Genomic DNA, 22,981 nt, shown 5'->3' with positions numbered 1-22,981 from the left:
TTTGCATTTTGTAAAAATCGCAACAACGATTTTGTTAAATTATAAATAAAATGAAAAATGAAACGGGTTCTGTTTCCGTGATTTTCAACTGGAAAGACAAATATCTTGTGAAGTAAAAAAGCTGAAAAGTTTTGATTTTAGCTATCTTTGTTATCTTAAATTAATTATTGTGTGTATTTACCTGTTCAAACGAATATTTTAGGTTTACATTTTTTTCAAGAACTCCCCCCTTTATTCATGCTCAAAACCGGAAGTCCCATGCTTTCTCTAGTTTCAGTTTCAATTTGACTGCTTTGCTGGTAATTGTTTGTATTTCGTAAGCTTATTTATTTTTAATATATTATACCTTACATCAATAGATCATAATTAAACTAATATGAGGCAGGTGTTACCTGTCAAAGAGGACGAAGTCCGTATAAATAATTATTCATTACTGATTTCTCAAAAAATTGTGAGGTGCATGCGCCATGATGTGAACTTTATGGATAAAAAAAATATGGCTCTGTCTTCACCTCAAAATTTTCTCTGAGTACAGACAAACCTGTGCATCTGAAAAAGTGTAAATGCATACCATGACCGAGAAAAGTAAAATTCAAATGCATTTTAGGTTTTGAAACTAAAAACTGATACTAGTGATAGACCTGGATTTTGCTGTGCACTTTTTTCGTCCCTGTTGGAGGGTTTCTATTGAGTTTACAAAATAGACAATAAGGTGCAAAAAGTAAAGGGCTCCCTCTTAGGGCAGTCAGTGGATCCCCCTTATGAAAATTTCTGGATTCATTGTGATATTGAGCATGTTGTGATTTGGTCCAGTTGAAAATGGTAAAAAAATAGTATGTCTGAAGATGTTTAAAACTGAATTAGAGACCCCCCGCCCATAATTTTGATATAATTTGTTTCAAAAGTAGTACACTACACTATAGTTGAATATTCTAAAGTAACCAATTGTCTATGTAATGCCTTTGTACACCTGATGTTGCCTTTTGCACAACTCATCATTACATCAATACAAATTGTATGAAACACATCTTTTCTATCAATGTGAAGTAGTAGCAACAACCTTCACAATAGATAGATAGCAAAATTCACCAGTCAGAGGTATTACTTTTTAATTAATAAATTTACAGATATATCTCCCGTATTTGTCCAGGGATTATACTATACTTATATTAATTATCAAATCACATTTTACATAATAGTTCATTTTGGGGTCCTCTTTGCTATGTGCACCAAGTCAGTGTCAATTTCTATGTTAAATAAATGAAATTAATTTTCTGTGAATCGTGATTGACAAAAAAATCAACTCGTGAATCGTGATGAGACCCCCCATCAGGCCCCTCAAATACAATTGACAGGGTAAAAGTACATATTTAAATTTGAAAAAATAAGTTGCAAGACATAAACAAATATTCACTAAGAACCTATGGAAAAGCAAGCCATGCTTTTTTCCTTCAAGCTGATCCAATAAATGTTATATTTTCTTTATATATGTCATGTATGTAGATATAAAAAATAAGATGTGGTATGATTGCCAATGAGACAACTCTCCACAAGAGACCAAATGACACAGAATTTAACAACTATAGGTCACCGTAAGGCATATTTGATGGTAACAAATAAAAAAAATATGGAAGGATAAAGGCCTATTTTCATTTCATTTTATATTGTGTTGTATAGATGTTACTATAAGTCCACACAGTTTAAGAATGAATTAAAATAAATATTTCAACAAAAATATCCGTCATAATTGTCATGATTGTTGAACTTTGAATGTCAGAGGTGGATTTAGAGGGGGGCCTAGGGTGCCCGGGACTCCCCTTTTCTGGGAAAAATTTGGTTGATTATATAGAGAATCACTGAGGCAAGACCGGAGCGGGCCCCCTCTTAGGCAGTCAGTGGGCCCCCACTTATGAAAATTTCTGGATCCGCCACTGAATGTTATGAGTAACAAATTGAAAGAAATTGTTATGTATTCAAAGCAACATTTTTTCCATTGATCTATAACAGTACTATTAAAAGTATAGCCGCCTTTTAATTATTTTTAATTTTCTTTACAGAAAAAAGATGGGAATAGTTTCAGATAACTACTGAAAATGGTATTGACAACAAGAAATAAACTACTGCTACTGATTGGTGCACCTACTACATTATTACTAGGTTACTGGTTATTACGAGGTGCAGATGATGGTATGATAAATATAGATTCTACCACTGCATCGAGTGTGATACAATATTTATCCACTCGAGGCAGTTCAATTTTCAAATTTAAAACGCGAGGCTTGCCAAGCGTTTTAAATATTTAAAATTTAACTGTCGATACTGGATAAATATCGTATTACACAAGATTTGGTTGTGGAATCTGTTTCTCTAATGATTTTCAAACTATATGCAGGCAAACTTATTCCGTCCTTTTGAATGATCTGTAAAAAGATGTGTTCTTTCTATGTGACGTCATCATGCATGGTCGCCTTTTTTCATGCCATCACAATAGGAAATTCAGAGGAAAGCAAGTAAATTCGACGTCATAATCGGATTTTAACCAATGAAGAACTGAGATCAAACGAACCACACATTGATTAAATTTTTTATACAATGGGTGCAGAAAGGGATAAATTGACGAAGAATTAGAGAATATTAAATATTGCACCTGAATTAACAATTTATTTGAAATTTTGTAGTTGATGGTTATATTGAAATATATTATAGATAGAGAGAAACTTTACATTGTAAAAATGTCCAGCAAAATTAGAATTATAAATAAGTCCATGTAATCTGCCTTGAAAGACAATTATTACCCATATTAGTTGAGTCTGTAACATTTTGTCGCGAAGCAGGGCATAGGGATCTCATATTGCATTGACAGTAGTTTGTGGTTAAATTTTTCTCAAACCTTCATGGAAATTTAAGAAACTTGGACAAGCTTTTTAATGAACAAAAGTTGGATAGTATCCAGAACCAAATTCAGAATTTTTTCTTCTCATTTTCTCATCTGAATCAGATTTAATTGCTCCTAAAGATTCATTTATTTTCGTGGGTACCAATTTTCGTGGATTAGGGAAAATTGGCATGTTCGTGGATATTTAATTTCGTGGTTTTACCGAAAGGTTGCTTTCAAGCCTATTAAATATGTCATTCGTTGAACATTTAATTTCGTGGTTTACTTGTACCCACGAAATCCACAAAAATTGGTATCCAACGAATAATAATGAATCCACAGTAGTTATACTGACTAAAGAGTTTTGTTGTAACTTGTACCGGTAATTGACATTTGCAAACATGGCACTGTCAAAGTTTTTTTTAGACATCAATAACTTTGTCATACCTGCATAGAATTTCATGAAACTTTGATTTGGCAAAAACTTTTTATGAAAAGATAAACAGATAATGTCTTAAGTAAAATTTTTATTTTCTATTTTTAATTTTTCTGTTTTTGTCTCGCCTTGAATTTAGAATCTAGACTTATGTTTGCTATTTCTAACGTAGACAGCCTCAACAATTTGTTAAAATTTGTGAAAAGGTCAGTTTTAGAGGAACTACTAATGGCACATCAATGATACTTTGATAGAGTTGTACTAGCAATATGGAACATCTCATTTCCATGGAGATTATTTGACACTGCCCCCTCCATCATGGTCTATTGACTTTAAAAGTTTTGCATAGTTTACATGTTACAGTTTGTGATTAGGTCATTTTACGAGTGACCACTAATGGTAAGTCAATGATATGGTATGCTGTTGTATTTGCATTGGCATATCTGATTTCCATGGAAATTATTTAACCCTGTACCTTCAGTCATGGTTCATTAACTTTTAATATTTGCATGTTAAAGTATTGCTATTTATAATTTCAACATTTACATTTTCCTATCAAAATTATATATATACAGGCAAGACATATGTATGTGTCAACAGTTTATCTTCACCCCATGGCATCTTTCCTCTTTTTTTTTTTGGATCTTGTGATTCTAAGTTTTGTATTAATTATAACCCATTCTTTTAGTGAATTCTTTAGTACTTTACCCAAAAAGTAACTTTTTTTTTTAACTCATTAAAGAAGACGATGAAGAGGAAGAAACTTCCCAAAAGATGGCCACTTCTAGACAAACAGTTATTGATGTAAAAGTTCCACCAAAAGCTGTAGGAGCTGTCATTGGCAGACAGGGTGCTATGATTAAAGAGGTATAGATTATAAACATTATATATATTCATATTACCTTATTTATTTAAACTAACTAATTAACCAGAAAATGTGTTTTTTTGTTCCGATTTTAATAAAATTGAGAATGGAAATGGGGAATGTGTCAAAGAGACAACAACCCGACCATAGAACAGACAACAGCAGAAGGTCACCAACAGGTCTTCAATGCAGCGAGAAATTCCCGCACCCGGAGGCGTCCTTCAGCTGGCCCCTAAACAAATATATATACTAGTTCAGTGATAATGAACGCCATACTAAACTCCAAATTGTACACAAGAAACTAAAATCAAAAATAATACAAGACTAACAAAGGCTAGAGGCTCCCGACTCGGGACAGGCGCAAAAACGCGGCGGGGCCAAACATGTTTATGAGATCTCAACCCTCCCCCTATACCTAAATAATAGTATTTCATTTTGCTGTAATTTGCTATTCCAAATTAATTCACGATGTCAAAATACATAGTGCTTGCATATTTTTTTGTGTACTGATAGAAACAAATAATGTTTACTGATAAACAAAGCAATTAAAGTTTACAAGGTTTCAATATTTCATATTAAAATTGCTAATACTCATATGGCGTTGAACAGTGACAAAAATGTAGATTTCATTAAGAGCAAATTGATATGTCACTTTATATGCTAGCATTTAATGATTCTAATTTAATTGCAAATGGATTCTGATTATGCTGATAATACATTTTGTAATAATAAATTCTTTAGTTAAAGAGGGTCTGCCGATTAAAAAGGTATGTTGACCTCTGGATGCCTTTTGTTGTGGTTTGGTTGGTTGCTGTCTTTTTCAAATATATGCACTTTTGTTGATATGTCTGTTATATTTTATAGTGTGTCTTTTTATATTGCACTGTTACACTACTGTCTCAGGTTAGGGTGATGGATGGCACCTGTTAAAACTTTTAAACCCACTGCATTTTTATGCACATGTCCTAAGTCAGCAGCCTGTTGTTCATTGGTTGTCGTTTGTTGATGTGGTTTATAAGTGTTTCTTGTTAATTATAAAGATAAGACCGTTGGTTTTCCTGTTTGAATTGTTTTACACTTATCATTTTGGGGCCCTTTATAGCTTGCTGTTCAGTGCGAGCTGAGGCTGCGTGTTGCAGTCCGTACCTTGACTCATAATTGTTAACTTTTTACAAATAGTGACTTGGATAGAGAGTTGTCTCATTGGCACTCATACCGCATCTTCTTATATATATATACATGTATATATATATGAATTAAATAATTGCCAATTTGTATTCCTAGATTCAACAGAAATCTGGAGCAAGAGTTAATTTTACAGATAACAATAGAGATTCTCAGGAAGAAAGAGGAGTTGTTATCAGAGGAACACCTGAAGCTGCTCAGATGGCAGAAAATATGATCAGAAAGATTATTGCAGAACTTCCTGTTATTGTTACTGAAGAAATGGTGGTCCCTGGGAAATGTCTTGGCAGAATTATAGGTATATAAAACTTGATAGTTATTGTAACTGAAGAAATGGTCGTCCCTCTGAAATGTCTTAGCAGAATTATTGGTAAATAAAACTTGATAGTAATTGTTACTGAAGAAAAAGAAATGGTAATCCCTTGGAAATTTCTCGAGTGAGTAAATAAAGGATCTGTTGATAGGAGTTTGAATGTATAAATGCAGCATTCCTCATCCATCTTCTAGAAAAGATGCAGTGTATTAAATTTAATATTAAAAATTCTTGAATGAAAATAATTTATTTTAAATATAGAAAAAATGAACAATAAATGTGTGATAATTTTTTAACAGGAAGAAATGGGGAGACTATTCGTCAGATGTCACGAACTTCTAAAGCCAAAGTTTATGTTGACAGATCAGCTGGTGATTATAGAGAATCTGAGAGAACTGTCACCATTACTGGTACCAAAGAAAATATAGAGCTGGCTAAGGTAAGGAAAGTTGTTGAAACAGGGATCCAGAAAAATAATGACCTATTACTGGTACAAGAGCTGTACTACAGTTCAATTAGAATATTATCAAGGAGATGTTGGAGTAGACATAAGTTAACTTAGTTAAACATATAGAGCTTGCCATACCATTTTAAATTGGCATACAATATTAAATTATAAATTAATTTATTAACTGAATGGCAATCTCTTAATTACCCTTATTCTAGACAATATGTTTATGAATTCAACAGAGAAACGATATACATTTTGTAACAGTATGCAAGGAAAAAGAAGATGCATAAAACTTTCCAGATTTATTCTACACTTTATAAATTCTTAGAAAATCAGTCAATGTTCTGATGAAGGGAGGTAAACAATGGTAATACAATAGCTCTATATTCCAGTCTATGATTCAAGAAAAGATAGATGATGAGGAATTATTCAGAGCAAAGAAAGCTGTGATGGAGGCCAACAGGGAACAAAGACAAAAGCCAAAACAACATGTGCACGACAAGCAGTTTGAAGGAAGAACAGACATGTCTTCTAGTAATCATGGTAATACTAGTCATTGTTATATTCAGTAGATTCACTAAAAAGTAGAGGAATATTTTGTATGATGGACCAATCAGAAATAGTATTGTATGATGAGAATGATCTTTGCATTGCTGATTGACTTTATTTAAAATGATTTCTAAAACATTTTGACAGCAGATTTCAATAAATCTAAACCTGTATTTTCGTGCCAGTACAGAAGTACTTGCTACCTTTAAGGACTAACAATCCACTACAGCTACTATGGGTGTATCTTTTTTCCAGATGTCCATTTTTAGCTCACCTGGGCCCTTTCATGTGAGCTTATGCCATCACTTGGCGTCTTCCATCGTCTGTCATCGCCTGTTGTCGTCGTCGTAAACTATTTCAAGAATCTTCTCCTCTGAAACTACTGGGCCAAATACTTTCAAACTTTAATTGAATGTTCCTTAGGATATCTAGTTTATAAAATGTATCCGAAGTTTTGATCCATCAACAAACATAGCCGCCATGGCTAAAAATGGAACATAGGGGTCAAATGCAGTTTTTGGCTTATATCTCAAAAACTAAAGCATTTAGAGTAAATCTGACGGGATAAAAATGTTCTATAGGTCAAGATCTATCAGCCCTGAAATTTTCAGACAAACCGAACAACCCATTGTTGGGTTGCTGCCATTGTTGGTCGTATATTGGTATGACGTTGGCGTCGTCGTCGTCGTCCGGCGTCGTCCGGCGTCGTCCGAAGACACATTGGTTTTCGCACTCTAACTTTAGTTTAAGTGAATGGATCTCCATGAAATTTTACCATAAGGTTCAATACCACGAAAGGAAGGTTGGGATTGATTTTGGGGGTTATGGTACCAACAGTTAAGGAATTAGGGGCCAAAAAGGGGCCAAAAATAAGCATTTTTGTAACTTCCAGACAATAACTTGTGTGTAAGTGTATGGATCTCTCTGACATTGTACCACAAGGTTCCATATCACATAGGGAAGGCTGTAATTGATTTTGGGGGTAATTGCCTCAAAATTGTAGGAATAAGGGGCCAAAAAAGGGGCAAAAAACAAGCATTTTTCTAGTTTCATGACAATTACTTGTGTGTAAGTGTTTGGATATTTCTTAAATTGTACTACAAGGTTCCATATCACAAAGGGAAAGCTGGAATTGAGTTTGGGGGTAATTGCCCGAAACGTTTAGGAATTGGGGGCCAAAAAGGGGCCAAAAATAAGCATTTTTCTAGTTTCCAGACAATAACTTGTGTTCAAGTGTATGGATCTCTCTGAAATTGTACTGCAAGGTACCATACCACAAAGGGAAGGCTGGGATTGAGTTTGGGGGTGATGAATCATAAGGGGGTTCAAAAAATTTGGGGGGGGGGGATTTTTTTTTTTTTCTTTTTTTTTCTTTTTTTCCTTTTTTTTTCTTTTAAAATTTTCCATTTTAAGTTGGTTATTTCTGATTTATATTTAAAAGCAAATAATAATGATATGGAAGGAGATACACACCAAACAGGATGTGTAAATTATTATACAATAAGTATTGTGCAATAGCAAGAAATTTTCAATTGCACAGTATTGCACCATAGCAAGAAATCTTCAATTGCACAGTATTGCGCAATAGCAAGAAATCTTCAATTGCACAGTATTGCGCAATAGCAAGAAATATCCAATAGCACAATATTGCGCAATAGCAAGAAATTGTCAATTGTACAGTATTGCGCAATAGCAAGAAATATTCAATTGCACAGTATTGTGCAAAAGAATATACTTTGTATAAGTTGCTTATTTCTTGATCTATTTCAATGGGGTTTTATTCTTGAATTCTTGGGGTTCTTTAATATGCTGAATCTATCATGTATTAAGTTTTTGGATTTTGGGCACCGTTTTTAAATTGGTCCACATTGAGGTCCAAAGGGTCCAAAATTTAACTTTGTTTGATTTCATCAAAAATTGAATTATTGGGGTTCTTTGATATGCCGAATCTAACCGTGTATTTAGATTCTTAATTTTTGGTTCCGTTTTCAAATTGGTCTACATAAAAGTCCACAGGGTCCAAAATTAAACTTTGTTTGATTTCAACAAAAATTGAATATATGGGGTTCTTTGATATGCTGAATCTAACCATGCATTTAGATTTTTGATTATGGGCCCAGTTTTCAAGTTGGTCCAAATCGGGGTCCAAAATTTAACTTTGTTTGATTTCAACAAAAATTGAATATATGTAGTTCTTTGATATGCTGAATCTAACCATGTATTTAGATTTTTGATTATGGGCCCAGTTTTCAAGTTGGTCCAAATCGGAGTCCAAAATTAAACTTTGTTTGATTTCAATAAAAAAATTGAATTTATGGGGTTCTTTCATATGCTGAATCTAACCGTGTATTAAGTTTTTGGATTTTGGGCCCCGTTTTTAAATTGGTCCACATTGAGGTCCAAAGGGTCCAAAATTTAACTTTGTTTGATTTCATCAAAAATTGAATTATTGGGGTTCTTTGATATGCCGAATCTAACCGTGTATTTAGATTCTTAATTTTTGGTTCCGTTTTCAAATTGGTCTACATAAAGGTCCAAAGGGTCCAAAATTAAACTTAGTTTGATTTTAACAAAAATTGAATTTTTAGGGTTCTTTGATATGCTGAATCTAAACATGTGTTTAGATTTTTGATTATGGGCCCAGTTTTCAAGTTGGTCCAAATCGGGGTTTAAAAAATTAAACTTTGTTTGATTTCAACAAAAATTGAATATATGGGGTTCTTTGATATGCTGAATCTAACCATGTATTTAGATTTTTGATTTTTGGGCCCTGTTATCAACTTTGTCCACATTGAGATCAAAAGGGTCCAAAATTAAACTTTGTTTGATTTCATCAAAAATTGAATTCTTGGGGTTCTTTGATATGCTGAATCTAACCATGTATTTAGATTTTGGATATTGGACCATAATAGGTGAATGTCCAATTTAAAATTTTTAAGTTCTTAGACCACATTCATTCTGTGTCAGAAACCTATGCTGTGTCAAATATTTAATCACTATCCAAATTCAGAGCTGTATCAAGCTTGAATGTTGTGTCCATACTTGCCCCAACTGTTCAGGGTTCGACCTCTGCGGTCGTATCAAGCTGCGCCCTGCGGAGCATTTTATTGGTTATTATCTTGAATATTATTGAAGATAAAGATAAACTGTAAACTGCAAAAATGTTCAGCAAAGTATGATCTAGAAAAAAGTTAATGCGATCAAAATTGTCAATTGACCCCTTGAGGAGTTATTGCCTTTTCAAGACAATTTTACACAATTTGTTATTATGTTTGCTAACATTTAAAAATCCTCTCTGAAACTACTGGGCCTAATACTTCTAAACTTTAACTGAATGTTCCTTAGAGTAACTGGTTTATAAATGTATCGGAAGTTTTGGTCCATCAACAAACATGGCTGCCATGTCTAAAAATAGAACATAGGGGACAAAAGCAGTTTTTGGCTTATTTCTCAAAAACTACAGCAGTTAGAGCAAAAGTGAAAGGAGTTTAAGTGATAAATGGGTCATGATCAATCTGTTATGAAATTTTCTGACAAGTTCGACAACCCATTGTTGGGTTACTGTTGGAAATAGTTTATTGTTATTAAATTTTACTGTTAAAGGTTATTTTCTTTAATATTATAAAAGATAGAGAGAAAGTATAAATGGCAATAAATGTTCAGCTAAGTAAGATCTACAAATAAGTCAACATGATCAAAATAGTCAATTGACCCCTTAAGGAGTTATTGCCCTTAAAACTTTTTTTTTTAACATTTTTTGTAAGAGTCTAATTACTTTTTCAAAAATCTTCTTCTCTGAAACTACTTGGCCAAATACTTAAAAACTTTTATTGAATGTTCCTTATGGTATCTAGTTTATAAATTGTATTCAGGGATTTGATCCATTCAAAAACATGGCGGCAGTTTCTTAAAATAGAACATAGGGGTCAAATGAAGTTTTTGGCTTTCATCTCAAAAACTAAAGCAGTAAGAGCAAAACTGACATAGGTGAAAGTGTTAAACAGGTTTAGATCTACCTGTCAAGTAATCTTTAGACCAATAAGACAACTTATTGTTGGGTTACTGTCCAGAAATAGTTAATTTTTAGGAAATTTTACAGTTTTGGGTTATGTATCATCTTTAATATTATTGTAGAAAGAGAGAAAGTGTAAATGACAAAACTGTTCAGCAAAGTAAGATCTACAAATAAGTCAAATGCCTGAAACTGAAATTACAGGAGAGCGATATCAGGCTCTCATGAGCATCTTGTTTGGGTTCACCCATGTCTACTCATGTTAACATCTTTTACCTTGTATATAAAAATAAGGAGATGTGGTATGATTGCCAATGAGATAGCTATCCATCAAAGTTTAAACAAAGTGTATGGAAGCAATTATAGGCAACCCTATGGCCTTCAACAATGAGAAAAACCAATATCGCAATTAACAAAAACGTGCAATAACTTCTGAATTTACAGTAGCTGTATAGATATGTGTTAAAAATTAGAACATAAGAACTGATTTTAACACTTTGAATCAGTAAAATTTAAAGTTTTAATAAATAAGGCTAACTTATGCCTTTCTATTTACAGATCAAGCTAATGGAGGACCAGAGTCCACTGAATCCCAACAGGTCCATCCAGCAGTAAGAGGGTGGCCTGAAGGCAGGGATTATATTGAAGTTTATGTGTCAGCTGTGGCTAACCCAGGACTGTTCTGGGTCCAGATTCTATCGTCTATGTCAGTGGAACTAGATAACCTAGTGGATAGAATCACTTCATTTTATACCACAGAAATGTTACAGGTTTGTACAGGACTTATTTGGTCAGTCTCTATTTTCTATGTCAGTAGAATTATTTAACCTAGTGGATAGAATCACTTCATTTTATACCACAGAAATGTCACAGGTTTGTACAGGATTGTTATTTGGTCAGTCTCTATTTTCTATGTCAGTAGAATTATTTAACCTAGTGGATAGAATTACAACATTTTATACCTCCGCTATCTTCCTCTATAATTAATATATGGTGATTACTTTTCTTGTTTTGACAATACTGCTTAATTTACCTCATGGTTTCTAATATCTGTATACCTTATCCTAAAAACCCCTATCTAATCAGGGAAGCATGTCAACCAATAAAAGTTGCAGTTAACCTGAGTGTTGTCAATTTAGCAATATTTAAATTTCTTTTGACAACCATGCATACCATCGGTATCCACTAAAGGGAACTCTAATTAAGAATTGAATGCTTCTTTTCATAATTGGTAATTAGTGCAAAAAGAGTTGAATGTCAAAGCCTATGTTGTATGAAGCCCGGAAGCAAGGATCTGAAAATTTTTTCCAACAATTTCAGTCATTTTGAGATGACTTAAATGTTGGTGCCCTTTTTTCAAATTGTCGATATCACACAAGATTCATAGCATCAACGAACTTGTATTGACTGTTTCATTGCATTTACTTTGTGCATTTTCTTACCAATTTTCTAAAAACGTTCAAGAACAGTTTAGGGAAGGCAACAGTTTAACATTGAAATGATTTTAATGACTTAAAATGGTTAATTTCTCAGACATTGCTAATGTTTCTTTCGAATTTGAGAACGAAATTTAAACCGGACGTTTTGCGACAATACTAATGTACGAGTTATTCCGGATTCATTTCCGGGATTCGTTTTGTTTATCAAATTGACAGGATGTCACCGGCTTTTTTATTTTATTACCTTTAAAAGTGTTTGAATATAACAGATAATAATTGCACTCGTTTAATTTAGCATGAAATCGTTTTGCATTTTACACTTAAATGTCTAATCTGCTGAAGGCAATTTCACGCATGCTTATTACATAGTAAATAAAGCACATGTGTCACTCGTGAAAAAAATACTTTTTTCTACGTAAATTGAATTAAGTTTTAATTTTTAAATCAGAATTGATGATTGGCTTTGCGGAAAAGTAATAAAATAATAAATAAGGTTGTCATGGAATTTTAATTTCTTTATAATATTAGTTCTGAGCTTGTGATCAATGTCAGGTGTGAATTAAAAAACACAGGTAAAAAGTGATTAGCGATCATTAGCCAATATTTCCCAGAGGCATTAATATAGTTATTAGGAGGGCCCTCAGGATTATCAAACTATACTGGAGTGGCAGTTTTATTACAGGAAAGGGATTAAAACAAAAACAAGTGCAAAATGGCGATTAAGAAACACGATCTCAATGAAATGACCGAAATTATTTTTGTAAAAAAATAAAATTTGTCCTAAATCCCAATTTTTCGTTTAAGACAAATAGCTTTCAGTTTAGGTCATGACCTGCAAATATGACCGTTTTCGGACCCTTGCCCGGAAGCCCTATATATTAAAAATATGAGCACGATCAACGCTCTTACAACCCTTTAAAATTATAAAAAGAAGCATTTAATTCTTATAATTACATTTTTAGGCTACAACCATGAAATTAAGAGTTATATCAAGCTTTTCTCTTGTTTTTCAATGCAATATTTTAACTTTGTCATGAATAGCATGTGGAGTCATCATAGCTGTTGTATTTCATACAGAAATAAAATTTAATATTGGAGTGCCTCACGATTGTCATCAGCCATTCAAAATTACGGATTCTAATGAAACATACATGTAATGTAATTATTAACCCATAATTAAGTAAGCAAGGGTTGAGTGGGTCTTTATTTCTTGTTCTAACAATGTAATATTTTTAATAGCATTTATCTTCCAGGGTAACAATGTTTAATAGCATTTGTTTTCCAGGGTTACAATGTATCAAATCTAGTAGCAGGAGATCTGGTCGCTGCACCATTTGAAAACGATACTTCTTGGTACAGAGCAAAGGTGATGGGAGTAGAGGGCGACACTTTAGATCTGTTGTATGTTGATTATGGAGACAGTGGTTATCTCCCCTGTAACAAGGTTCGAAGAATGAGGTAAAAAGCTTTCACTACCTTTGTGATTCAAAATTTATTTTTTTAACCATTGAAACAGCTTACTGTGGATTCATTAATATTCGTTGAATATCAATTTTCGTGGATTTCGTGGGTACAGGGGAACCACGAATTTAAATGTTCAACGATTTACTAATTTCTAAAGGAATATATGCAGATTTTGTCAAAACCACGAAATTAAATATCCACGAATATGCAAGTTTTCTTCAATCCACGAAAATTGGTAACCACGAAAATAAATGAATCCACAGTATCTAAAATACTCATATCGATAAATATTACATATACTCAAAACAGTTATACCTCTTATGGCCCGAGAACGCAGTTATTTCATAGTGCATTTCTTTTTTGAGTATAAATGCAAATTAAAAAATCTCACCTGCTCTATCTCAAAACAATTTTTAGTGTAGTGTACTACTTTTGGGACAAATTATATTAAAATTATAGAAACTCTGTCAGCTCTAACTCAGTGTTAAGGGGGTCTGTAATTCAGATTGACAGCTTCAAACAAACTATTTTTTTACGTTTTTCAACTGGACCAAATTGCTCCTTTATCTAAAAATTCATTTCACATGTAATTTTATCTTCTTCTTATTAATTTAATCATAAAATATAAAGAAATAAATTTGGAAGGTGTATGAAAAAAATTGGCAAGTTATACACTGTCCACACTAGGAACTATGTTTTTAGACATCAAAAATCAAAGGGCGATAACTGTGTTCAGATTCTTATACCTGAATTGTGGTGTGTAATGTGTTTTGAATTTTCTTCAACAGTTATTTAAGGAATACGCAGGTTATTCTAAAGTGTGCACCACATTTTTTATGTTATTTCGAATAGACAGAAAAAATATTACAGTCATTTCTTATAATTTAATTCTAAATTTCATTTTAAACTGGGGTAAACCATGAAAAAACGTTGATGACGTCACGGTCACATGACAAAATTATGTCTATGAGCTGATAAACAAAACAATGTCAGCCAATCAGTAGACGCGTTACATCCAAAATTAAATTATCTATCCATGTGTATGTTATTACATTGCTTTTGCCTTCATAATGTCATGTCATGTGACAGAACTCATTCAAATTCGTTAAGAACTGTCCTTGCAATCACTTGGAGTCTTTTTGTTAATCATCCATTGTCGGTTAACTCTTTCAATAATTTTATCCTCTGCAATTACTTTGTTAATTGGAACAAATCTAAGCCACAATCATATTCAGAGTATGCAGTTAAAAAAAAGTGTCCAATGAGCCTGCCTGTCAACTTTCTTCATTTTAAAAAATTTATGAAGCAAATTTAATTTACAACACCAGGTAGACTATTTTGGTAACCTCAACTTAAGGATGTTTGCTCCTGTTGTTTTTGAATTTTTGCCAGATTTTCGGAATCCTCTGGTTTTATCCATGTATTGCCATTACAAAATTTTGCCTGCTAACCCCTACTTTTCTTTTCATAATTTTATTACATATAGTTTAAAAAGCCATATTTGAAAATCTTATAAAATCTTTGTTATTTTTTCATAGTTTTTGAAACAAAAAAGCGGCCAATGTTAAAAGTATGAAAAATCTAGAGAGAATCATTTCCCGCCAAATTTTCAATGGCTTATATCTCGAAAAAAAGCACACGGACCCTTCATTTTTTTCTGCTTTTTTAGTCCCTTTATTTATATACTATCAATTGATAACAGTCTTTTAAAAAGCTTGTTATTTTGAAACAGAGTAGCAAACATCCTTAATGACATATTTATCTGTGGACTCAGTTCATCGAAACATTGAATAAAAACGAAGAATGTATAAAAATTATTATAGTGATTATCTCCCTTTGTTCAGTGAGTTGATATTGATCGTTGTTACTTGCTTTGGTCATCATCAGTAATTTAGCGCAGATACAACAAGATTATAATATTTTTGTTCTTTCAGATCTGAATTTGAGGCATTGCCATTCCAAGCTATAGAGTGCCATCTGGCCCATATAAAACCCGTAGGTAAGGCTATCTTTATCATTATATATTGGTACATATCAATCGGCTAAGTTTACGTTACAGAATATGGGGTCCAATAATAGGGTCAGGCTTAGTTGAAGGGTTCAGTTAAAAGAAATAATTGCCTAGAAATGAAACAACATAATAGGGTGACAACTGTATTAAAAACTAAAAAACTAAATAGAGAATTTTTCTTGTAAGGCCAAGTAAATTTAATTAGTAGATTTTCATCCAAATTTTTGAAAAAAATGGGGTGGGTGGGAGGATTTTATTTTTTATTTTTTATTAGATATGAAACGCTCTTGTGACGTGTTCTTCATATATGCAAGTGTAATAATAAGGTTCTATCATGTATATACATGTATAACGAATCAAACATACAAAGAAATGCAAAAACCAAAATTTGAAACAGGATGTTATTAATAAAACGAAATTATCGACAGTTACCGGTAACGAAAATGAACAAAATCCGGAAATCGTAAATTTTTCAAAATAAAAAAAATTGGGGCGGAACAATTTCAGAGGGGCGGGCGGGGATGAAAATCTATCAATTAATTTTAATTGGCCTAAGGTAAATAAATACACCATTGTATAGTTCCCAGCCAGTAAAATTAAAATATGTCTGTTATGTTTATAAAACCTACTGATTTTTACGATGTGACATGCAACATCATTTGTTTTTGTTTGACTTCTGCTGTCAATTCCATGATTGAGGATCAGAGTCATTGGCAACAATATAGCATAATCTCAGTCCATGTTTCCACGATATTTCAAATGTTTTAGTTTGAAATTTAAGAGCATAGCAGTGAATAGGAATAACAGTGATGCTGTATTTAAAGATGGTCAAAACAAAGACGTAGTTATTCCTTAAATTGAAAATATATTGTATATAAAAACTCAGTTAAAAAGAAAGAGAGAAGAAAACTGCATGTGAAATCTCAGTAAATTATGACTGTTATTGCCTTGTTGTCGGGAGAGAGAAATCTCAGTAACTTATGACTGTTTTTGCCTTGTTGTCGGGAGAGAGAAATCTCAGTAACTTATGACTGTTATTGCCTTGTTGTCGGGAGAGAGAAATCTCAGTAACTTATGACTGTATTGCCTTGTTGTCAGGAGAGAGAAAAAGTCATGTCTATCATTAATATTGTCATTCAATTTTTTGTTAATTATATTATTTTACCTGAATTTTTAAATCATGGACAATATTGTACAGAATTTAATTGAAAAACTAATTTGACCTACACAGCTGTGTACCTGAATTGACAGATGTGATCAAATTATGAAACATGAATGTTTGGTTAAGATAAGTAAGTTAGAAAATACTTAATTTCAAGATTATATTTTGATTATTCTGAAATGTGATGTTCAAACCAGAAATGAAGTACCCAACTTGGGACAGGCACATTAGGAATGTGGCAGAGTTAAACTCCCCTTACTTGGGACAGTGGTGTAACAGCATAACATGTAAATAAACTGTAAAAATTAGTTGGACATGGCACAAAGCACAAAATAAGTACCACTAACATAAATTACAAAGGACACAAAGGTCCAAACTTAGAGCATCTTACTGTGGATTCATTTATTTTCGTGGGTACCAATTTTTGTGGATTGAGGAAAACTTGCATTTTCTTGGATATTTGATTTCGAGATTTGGCAAAAGTCTGCATACAACCTTATAGAAAGTTTGTAATTTGTTGAACATTTAAATTCATGGTTTAACTGTACCCAGGAAATGCATGAAAAATTGGTACCTAACGAATAATAATGAATCCACAGTAATAAATTTTTGTCTCCCATTGAATTGTAAATTTATTTATTCAGGTGATACCTGGAGTGAAGACTCGATAGAGGTATTTGATGAGTTGACCTATGCTGCAAAATGGAAAGTTTTAATGGCCAAGAAAATAAATCATCGTCAAACAAGTATGGGTATTGTACCTGTATTAGAACTGATGGACACGAATACAGATCAGGTATGTAGTGTCCTATAAAAATAAGAAGATGTGGTATGACAGCCAATGAGAAAACTATCCTTCAGAGTCCAAATGATGTAGATGTCAGCAACTAATTCTATAAATAGTCCATGAACCAATCCCAGCAAAACTTACTATTACCATTGTCTATAATTTAATTTTGGATGTAACGCGTCTTCTGATTGGCTGACGTTGTTTTGTTTATCAGCTCTTAGACATAATTTTGTCATGTGACCGTGACGTCATCAACGTTTTTTCATGGTTTACTCCGGTTTAAAATAGAATTTAGAATTAAATTATAAGAAATGACTGTAATATTTTTTCTGTCTATTCGAAATAACATAAAAAATGTGGTGCACACTTTAAAATAACACGCTACGCGGGTTATTCAGTGTGCACCACATTTTTGATGTTATTTCTTCATAGACAGAAAAAATATTACAGTCATTCCTTAAATAGATTTAATTTCTAGTCCTTATATACTTTTCAAGTCTCGTTAGAAGTTATATGCATTTATATGGTATCCTCCAATCACAGGTTTATTCTATAATTGTTTTGTTATGAACGATAAGGTGATCATATATGTAGCATGTTTTGCTTTAAGTATATATATTCACATTACTTTCTTAAATTGTTTAGAAAGTCACTGTATGGCCTTCAACAATGACCATAACCCATACCTTATGTTTTCTTATTACGAAGTTAAGTTTTAAGGACGTGACTGTATGCATGAAAACTATTATCACATACCACTAAAATACATAACTTTTAAATATGACATCAGACCTGCCAACTGTCACGATTTATGGGGGATATCCCCCATGAGAGGTGTTGACCTGAATTTTAAAATTCTTTATTGTATAAACTGAACTCCTAAAAACAAGCATTCAATTCAGTTAAAGGGTATTTAAGCACATACATACTCATTCAAATAATATAATATTAGATTAAAAACACTGATGACAATATTTGAGGAGACTTACACAGGGAAATTTAACTCGCATCAATTTCACATGAATTTAAATTCATGTGAATTTCACCTCAAATGAGCTTATAGGTGAAACTCACATGAAAATCACATGAATTTTTTCATGTGAAACTCATGTGAATTTTTGAAATAATGTTATTCAAATAACACCTAAATTATCAAATTTAACCAAAATCATTTTTTTTTGTAAAGTTCACGTGAAATTCACATGAAAATTTTCACCTGACTTTCATGTATAAGCTCGTTTGAGATGAATTTCATGTGAGATTCGTATGAAATTCATGTGAGCAAATTTTGTGTGTGTATATCACTATATGTCCTCTTGTGCTTAAAAACTGCATGGAGATTTTGAAAAGTTGACAGACATAACAAAAGAAACCAAAAACTCTGTCCAGAAAATATGCATGAAATATTTACCACAAGATGTTAAGTAAGCAACAATCAATCGATGAACCTAATCCATTATTTATTTAACAGGATGTTAATATTGCTCAAGAAATGGTGAAACGTGGATATGCAGTGTGGGATGAATCAGAAATGTTTGATTGACATAAAACCAACCAATCATACCTGTCATACAAGTGGACAGAACAGTATCAAGGGAAAATGTTTCATGGACATTTTAACTGAAAAATGTGATTTTCATCAAATGATTTTAAGTATTAATACAGCATTGTGTTTTTGGTGCTATATGTTTATATATTGTAACTATTTTTTAAAGGTTTTGATATGAATGTTAGTTGATTGGTTTTGAAGCTGGACATTTTGTAAGAATAGAAATATACAAACATAGACATATGCATTTATAACTGAAATATGAAAGTCATGAAATGATCATTTATTTGGTCCTTCCCATTTTTTGTACATCTGTTGCCTGTAAGACATAGTTTTTTTTTTTTCAGTTTCTACATAATCTATCAACACTTTTGATTAGGTCTATATAAGGCCAAGTAAATTTAATTAGTAGATTTTCATCCAAATTTTTGAAAAAAATGGGGTGGGTGGGAGGATTTTATTTTTTATTTTTTATTAGATATGAAACGCTCTTGTGACGTGTTCTTCATATATGCAAGTGTAATAATAAGGTTCTATCATGTATATACATGTATAACAAATCAAACATACAAAGAAATGCAAAAACCAAAATTTGAAACAGGATGTTATTAATGAAACGAAATTATCGACAGTTACCGGTAACGAAAATGAACAAAATCCGGAAATCGTAAATTTTTCAAAATAAAAAAAATTGGGGCGGAACGATTTCAGAGGGGCGGGCGGGGATGAAAATCTATCAATTAATTTTAATTGGCCTAAGTACTAACGATACATCATTAGTATTTGTATACAATTACATTATCATCCATTCAACTAAAATTATTATATGTAGCCATTAACTCCTAGTCATTCTCCAAACTTAATTGATAAGTTTTCTTTGCCTTGAAGCAGTTTTTATTCCCATAAAGGGAGATAACCAACTTTCAAATTGTAATATTAGAGTAAACTCATGATTCGGATTATGAGTTTCTGGAAAGGGCTATACTGTCAATCATAATTTTTACATTGTTTCAAATGCATTTTATTAGAGAACTGTATTTCATTTTAATGCAAATCGGGCTAACAGATTCATTCAAAACGATTTTTTACTCTAGGTAGAGGGATAAAAGATACTTGTTCCAAAAGAGACAATTATCTGTGTTTTTATGCCACACCTATGGTTGTATGAGGGCATTATGTTTTCTGGTTGTTACAATTGTCCGTCTGTCTATCAGTTTGTACCGTATTAGGTTAAAGTTTTTGGTTAATATAGTTTACCATGAAGTTGTGGTTAACTTTAAAAATTAGTATAATTGTTCATTATGATGTTAACTTGGAATACTATATACCAAATTATGGTTTGACCCCAATTTCATGATTCACTGAACATAGAAATGTGATAGTGTGAAATTAAAACATTCTAAGATTAAACATTTTGGTTAACGTAGTTAACTGCATTTTGGTCACATCAACTTGAAACTTAGGGTAAATGTTCATGGTGAAGTGTACTTTTTTTTGACCTTCTGCTGTTGTCTTTTCTATGGTCGGGTTGTTGTCTCTTTGACACATTCCCCATTTCCATTCTCAATTTTATTTTAAAATTAAATGACAATTTATGGTTTTAACCCTGATTCCATGGTTCACTGAACATGGATATAGGGTAGTGCAAGCAGGGGATGTTGTCCTATGGACACATATATTCTGGTGATAAAAATGTATACATATCACGTTTATTTTTAATTTGTTTGATTGTATAACAAGAATGTATAATTTCAAAATGTCATTCTTTTTTAGATCTGTTTCTGACACATATATTACCAATTCAATCTAGCTTGGACTTATCTACAATATTGATCATAGACTTGCAATAAGAACTGTTTCTTCAATCTATTCTATCTAGATTTCTTGGCCTTTTAATACTTTTTGGATTTGTAAACCAATTCCGTCACATATTGCACCTTTCTTTTGTTTGTTAAACAATATAAGTTCCATTTTAAACAAACCAATTTAATACACTGTATTGCTATTTGTCCGCCATTACTGGACATCACAAAGGTTCCGTAAAATTTTGACGTCACAAAAGAAAATGTATGACGCCACAAAGAAAAAGTGATTTTTGTATGACGTCAATAGTTCAAGTGTCACAGATTCTCGGGTCAAGTGTCGCAGATTCCCAAATAGCGATAAGGTCTGTAGAAAAGAAAAGATATTGGGTAGCCATCCATGACACAAAATCACTATATTCACAGCTAGAAACACAAAACACAAAGGAACAGCGCTTAAATTGCTGTTTTCATCTCAAAGTCACAGTGAGGCCTTCAACACAGAGCCCAAAACTCTCACCTCACTGCAAGTTTAAGACGACCCCAATCACTGGTTTGAGCGGAATTCTTTGCAAACTGACAATCACGCCACAACTGTGAATTGAAGAACAAAGCCATGATGTAATATCAATAAAATAAATTTGGCAAAGAAATCAAACATGTACTGTCATAATAAGTATATATATATATAAATGAGTTGTGTCAAATAGAAAGACCTTATGCAAATGAATATCAATACATCTGTTAACCTATTTCGGGTTGAAAAAATCTCTGTGTAAAGTCTGTAATTGTTTGAAAATTGAGTTGATATAAGAACCCTACAAAACAGACCAAATTTCATCTCTTATTTCATATTTGAATGTTCCAAAATTATTCAGTCTTATACATGTACATGTATATGTGCACTTGCATAAGGTCGATTTCTATCCAACGCTCATAGGTCGCAATATAAGAAGTTTTCAACATGGTTGGTTTTCGCTAAAGTTTCCCATCGAAAATAGAGGTGAAGGATTTGAACAGTTCAAAATTGTCCAGGATTAGTTTTGAATTTTTTGCAGAATGCCATACACTCTGAGTGTTGTTACATGGTTGTTACCAATAAATACACCTTATCGCTATTTATTCCAATCCAGATAAGTTCTGAAATTACACAACTTTTTCATCCAGTTAAACCTATCTGGGGCCCTGTTTAAACAATGTATTTTGCATAAAACTTTTCAAAGAGATATTTTTTAACCACCGTAAACACTTCAAACAAAGCATTTTTATGATTTTAATATGTGTTTTAAAAAAGTTGATCATAATCTATCAAAGTTTCAAAATGTTCGCATTCTAAACTTTTTCTTCCCTCAACTCGTTACTGATGACCTTTGTTTTTGCAACATTTGACCCAAACTGGAAGTTGTCTAAGTGACTTTTTTTTCTGGATTGGACTAAATAGTGATAAGGTGTATATTACAGGAATACAATAGTTATTGATTGTGTCTGGGATAATGATATACCCCAGCAAAAGTATGTTTATTTACTTAAATAAGTATTGTTTCAATAGAATGGAGGTGAATCAAATAGTTTTGTAACATTGAGAATCTCCTGTGTGTGTTTTTTTTTAGAAATATGTTCTTTGATGAGAGAAGTAATCATCATTTTTATAAAATGGAATAAAGTTTGGTAATTTTACCATGTATGAGTTATCTTTCTTAACATATTTCTGATCAGAATCCATTGTAAGAAGATTAGGTGTTCTTGTCATTGATGGAGTTAACAATCAAAAGAAGAACATCTATAACTAAATGAAAGGAGTTCAACAATGAACAAACATAACAGAACAAGCTCTTGAATGCCCTAAAATCAATTTCAGACAATTGGTCAACAAAATGAAACAATCAGTTTATAAAAGAACATTATTAGAAGACAAAAAATTGAACTGAATCATTTTATCTCCGGGCTGATATGCATAAAACCACTTAAGTTAAGATATCCAATCGTAGTACTAATTTATCGTACGACATATAGAAAAATCCGTCCGTTTGCAACAAATCTTAACTTCAGTAGTTTTATGCATATCAGCCCAGATTTTC

The 22,981-nt window shown here is 32.3% G+C and overlaps 1 protein-coding gene across 1 annotated transcript; it reads left to right on the top strand.

The window, feature by feature from the left end:
* The first annotated feature begins 253 nt into the window (after positions 1-253).
* LOC127732573 (tudor and KH domain-containing protein-like) lies at positions 254-22,580 on the top strand. Its single transcript, XM_052241641.1, has 11 exons — positions 254-299; positions 2,058-2,187; positions 4,054-4,178; positions 5,461-5,659; positions 5,974-6,113; positions 6,518-6,668; positions 11,245-11,456; positions 13,411-13,583; positions 15,524-15,588; positions 17,407-17,558; positions 19,024-22,580. Exons 2-11 carry the CDS (start codon positions 2,094-2,096, stop codon positions 19,093-19,095), a joined length of 1,383 nt encoding a protein of 460 aa, XP_052097601.1. The 5' UTR covers positions 254-299; positions 2,058-2,093; the 3' UTR covers positions 19,096-22,580.
* Positions 22,581-22,981: the final 401 nt, after the last annotated feature.

This window comes from Mytilus californianus, unplaced genomic scaffold (genome assembly GCF_021869535.1).
Source record: "Mytilus californianus isolate M0D057914Y unplaced genomic scaffold, xbMytCali1.0.p SCAF_25, whole genome shotgun sequence".
NCBI classification, from domain to species: Eukaryota; Metazoa; Mollusca; class Bivalvia; order Mytilida; family Mytilidae; genus Mytilus; species Mytilus californianus.
Note: the sequence above shows the minus strand (reverse complement) of the source record. Positions and strands in the feature narration are given on the sequence as shown.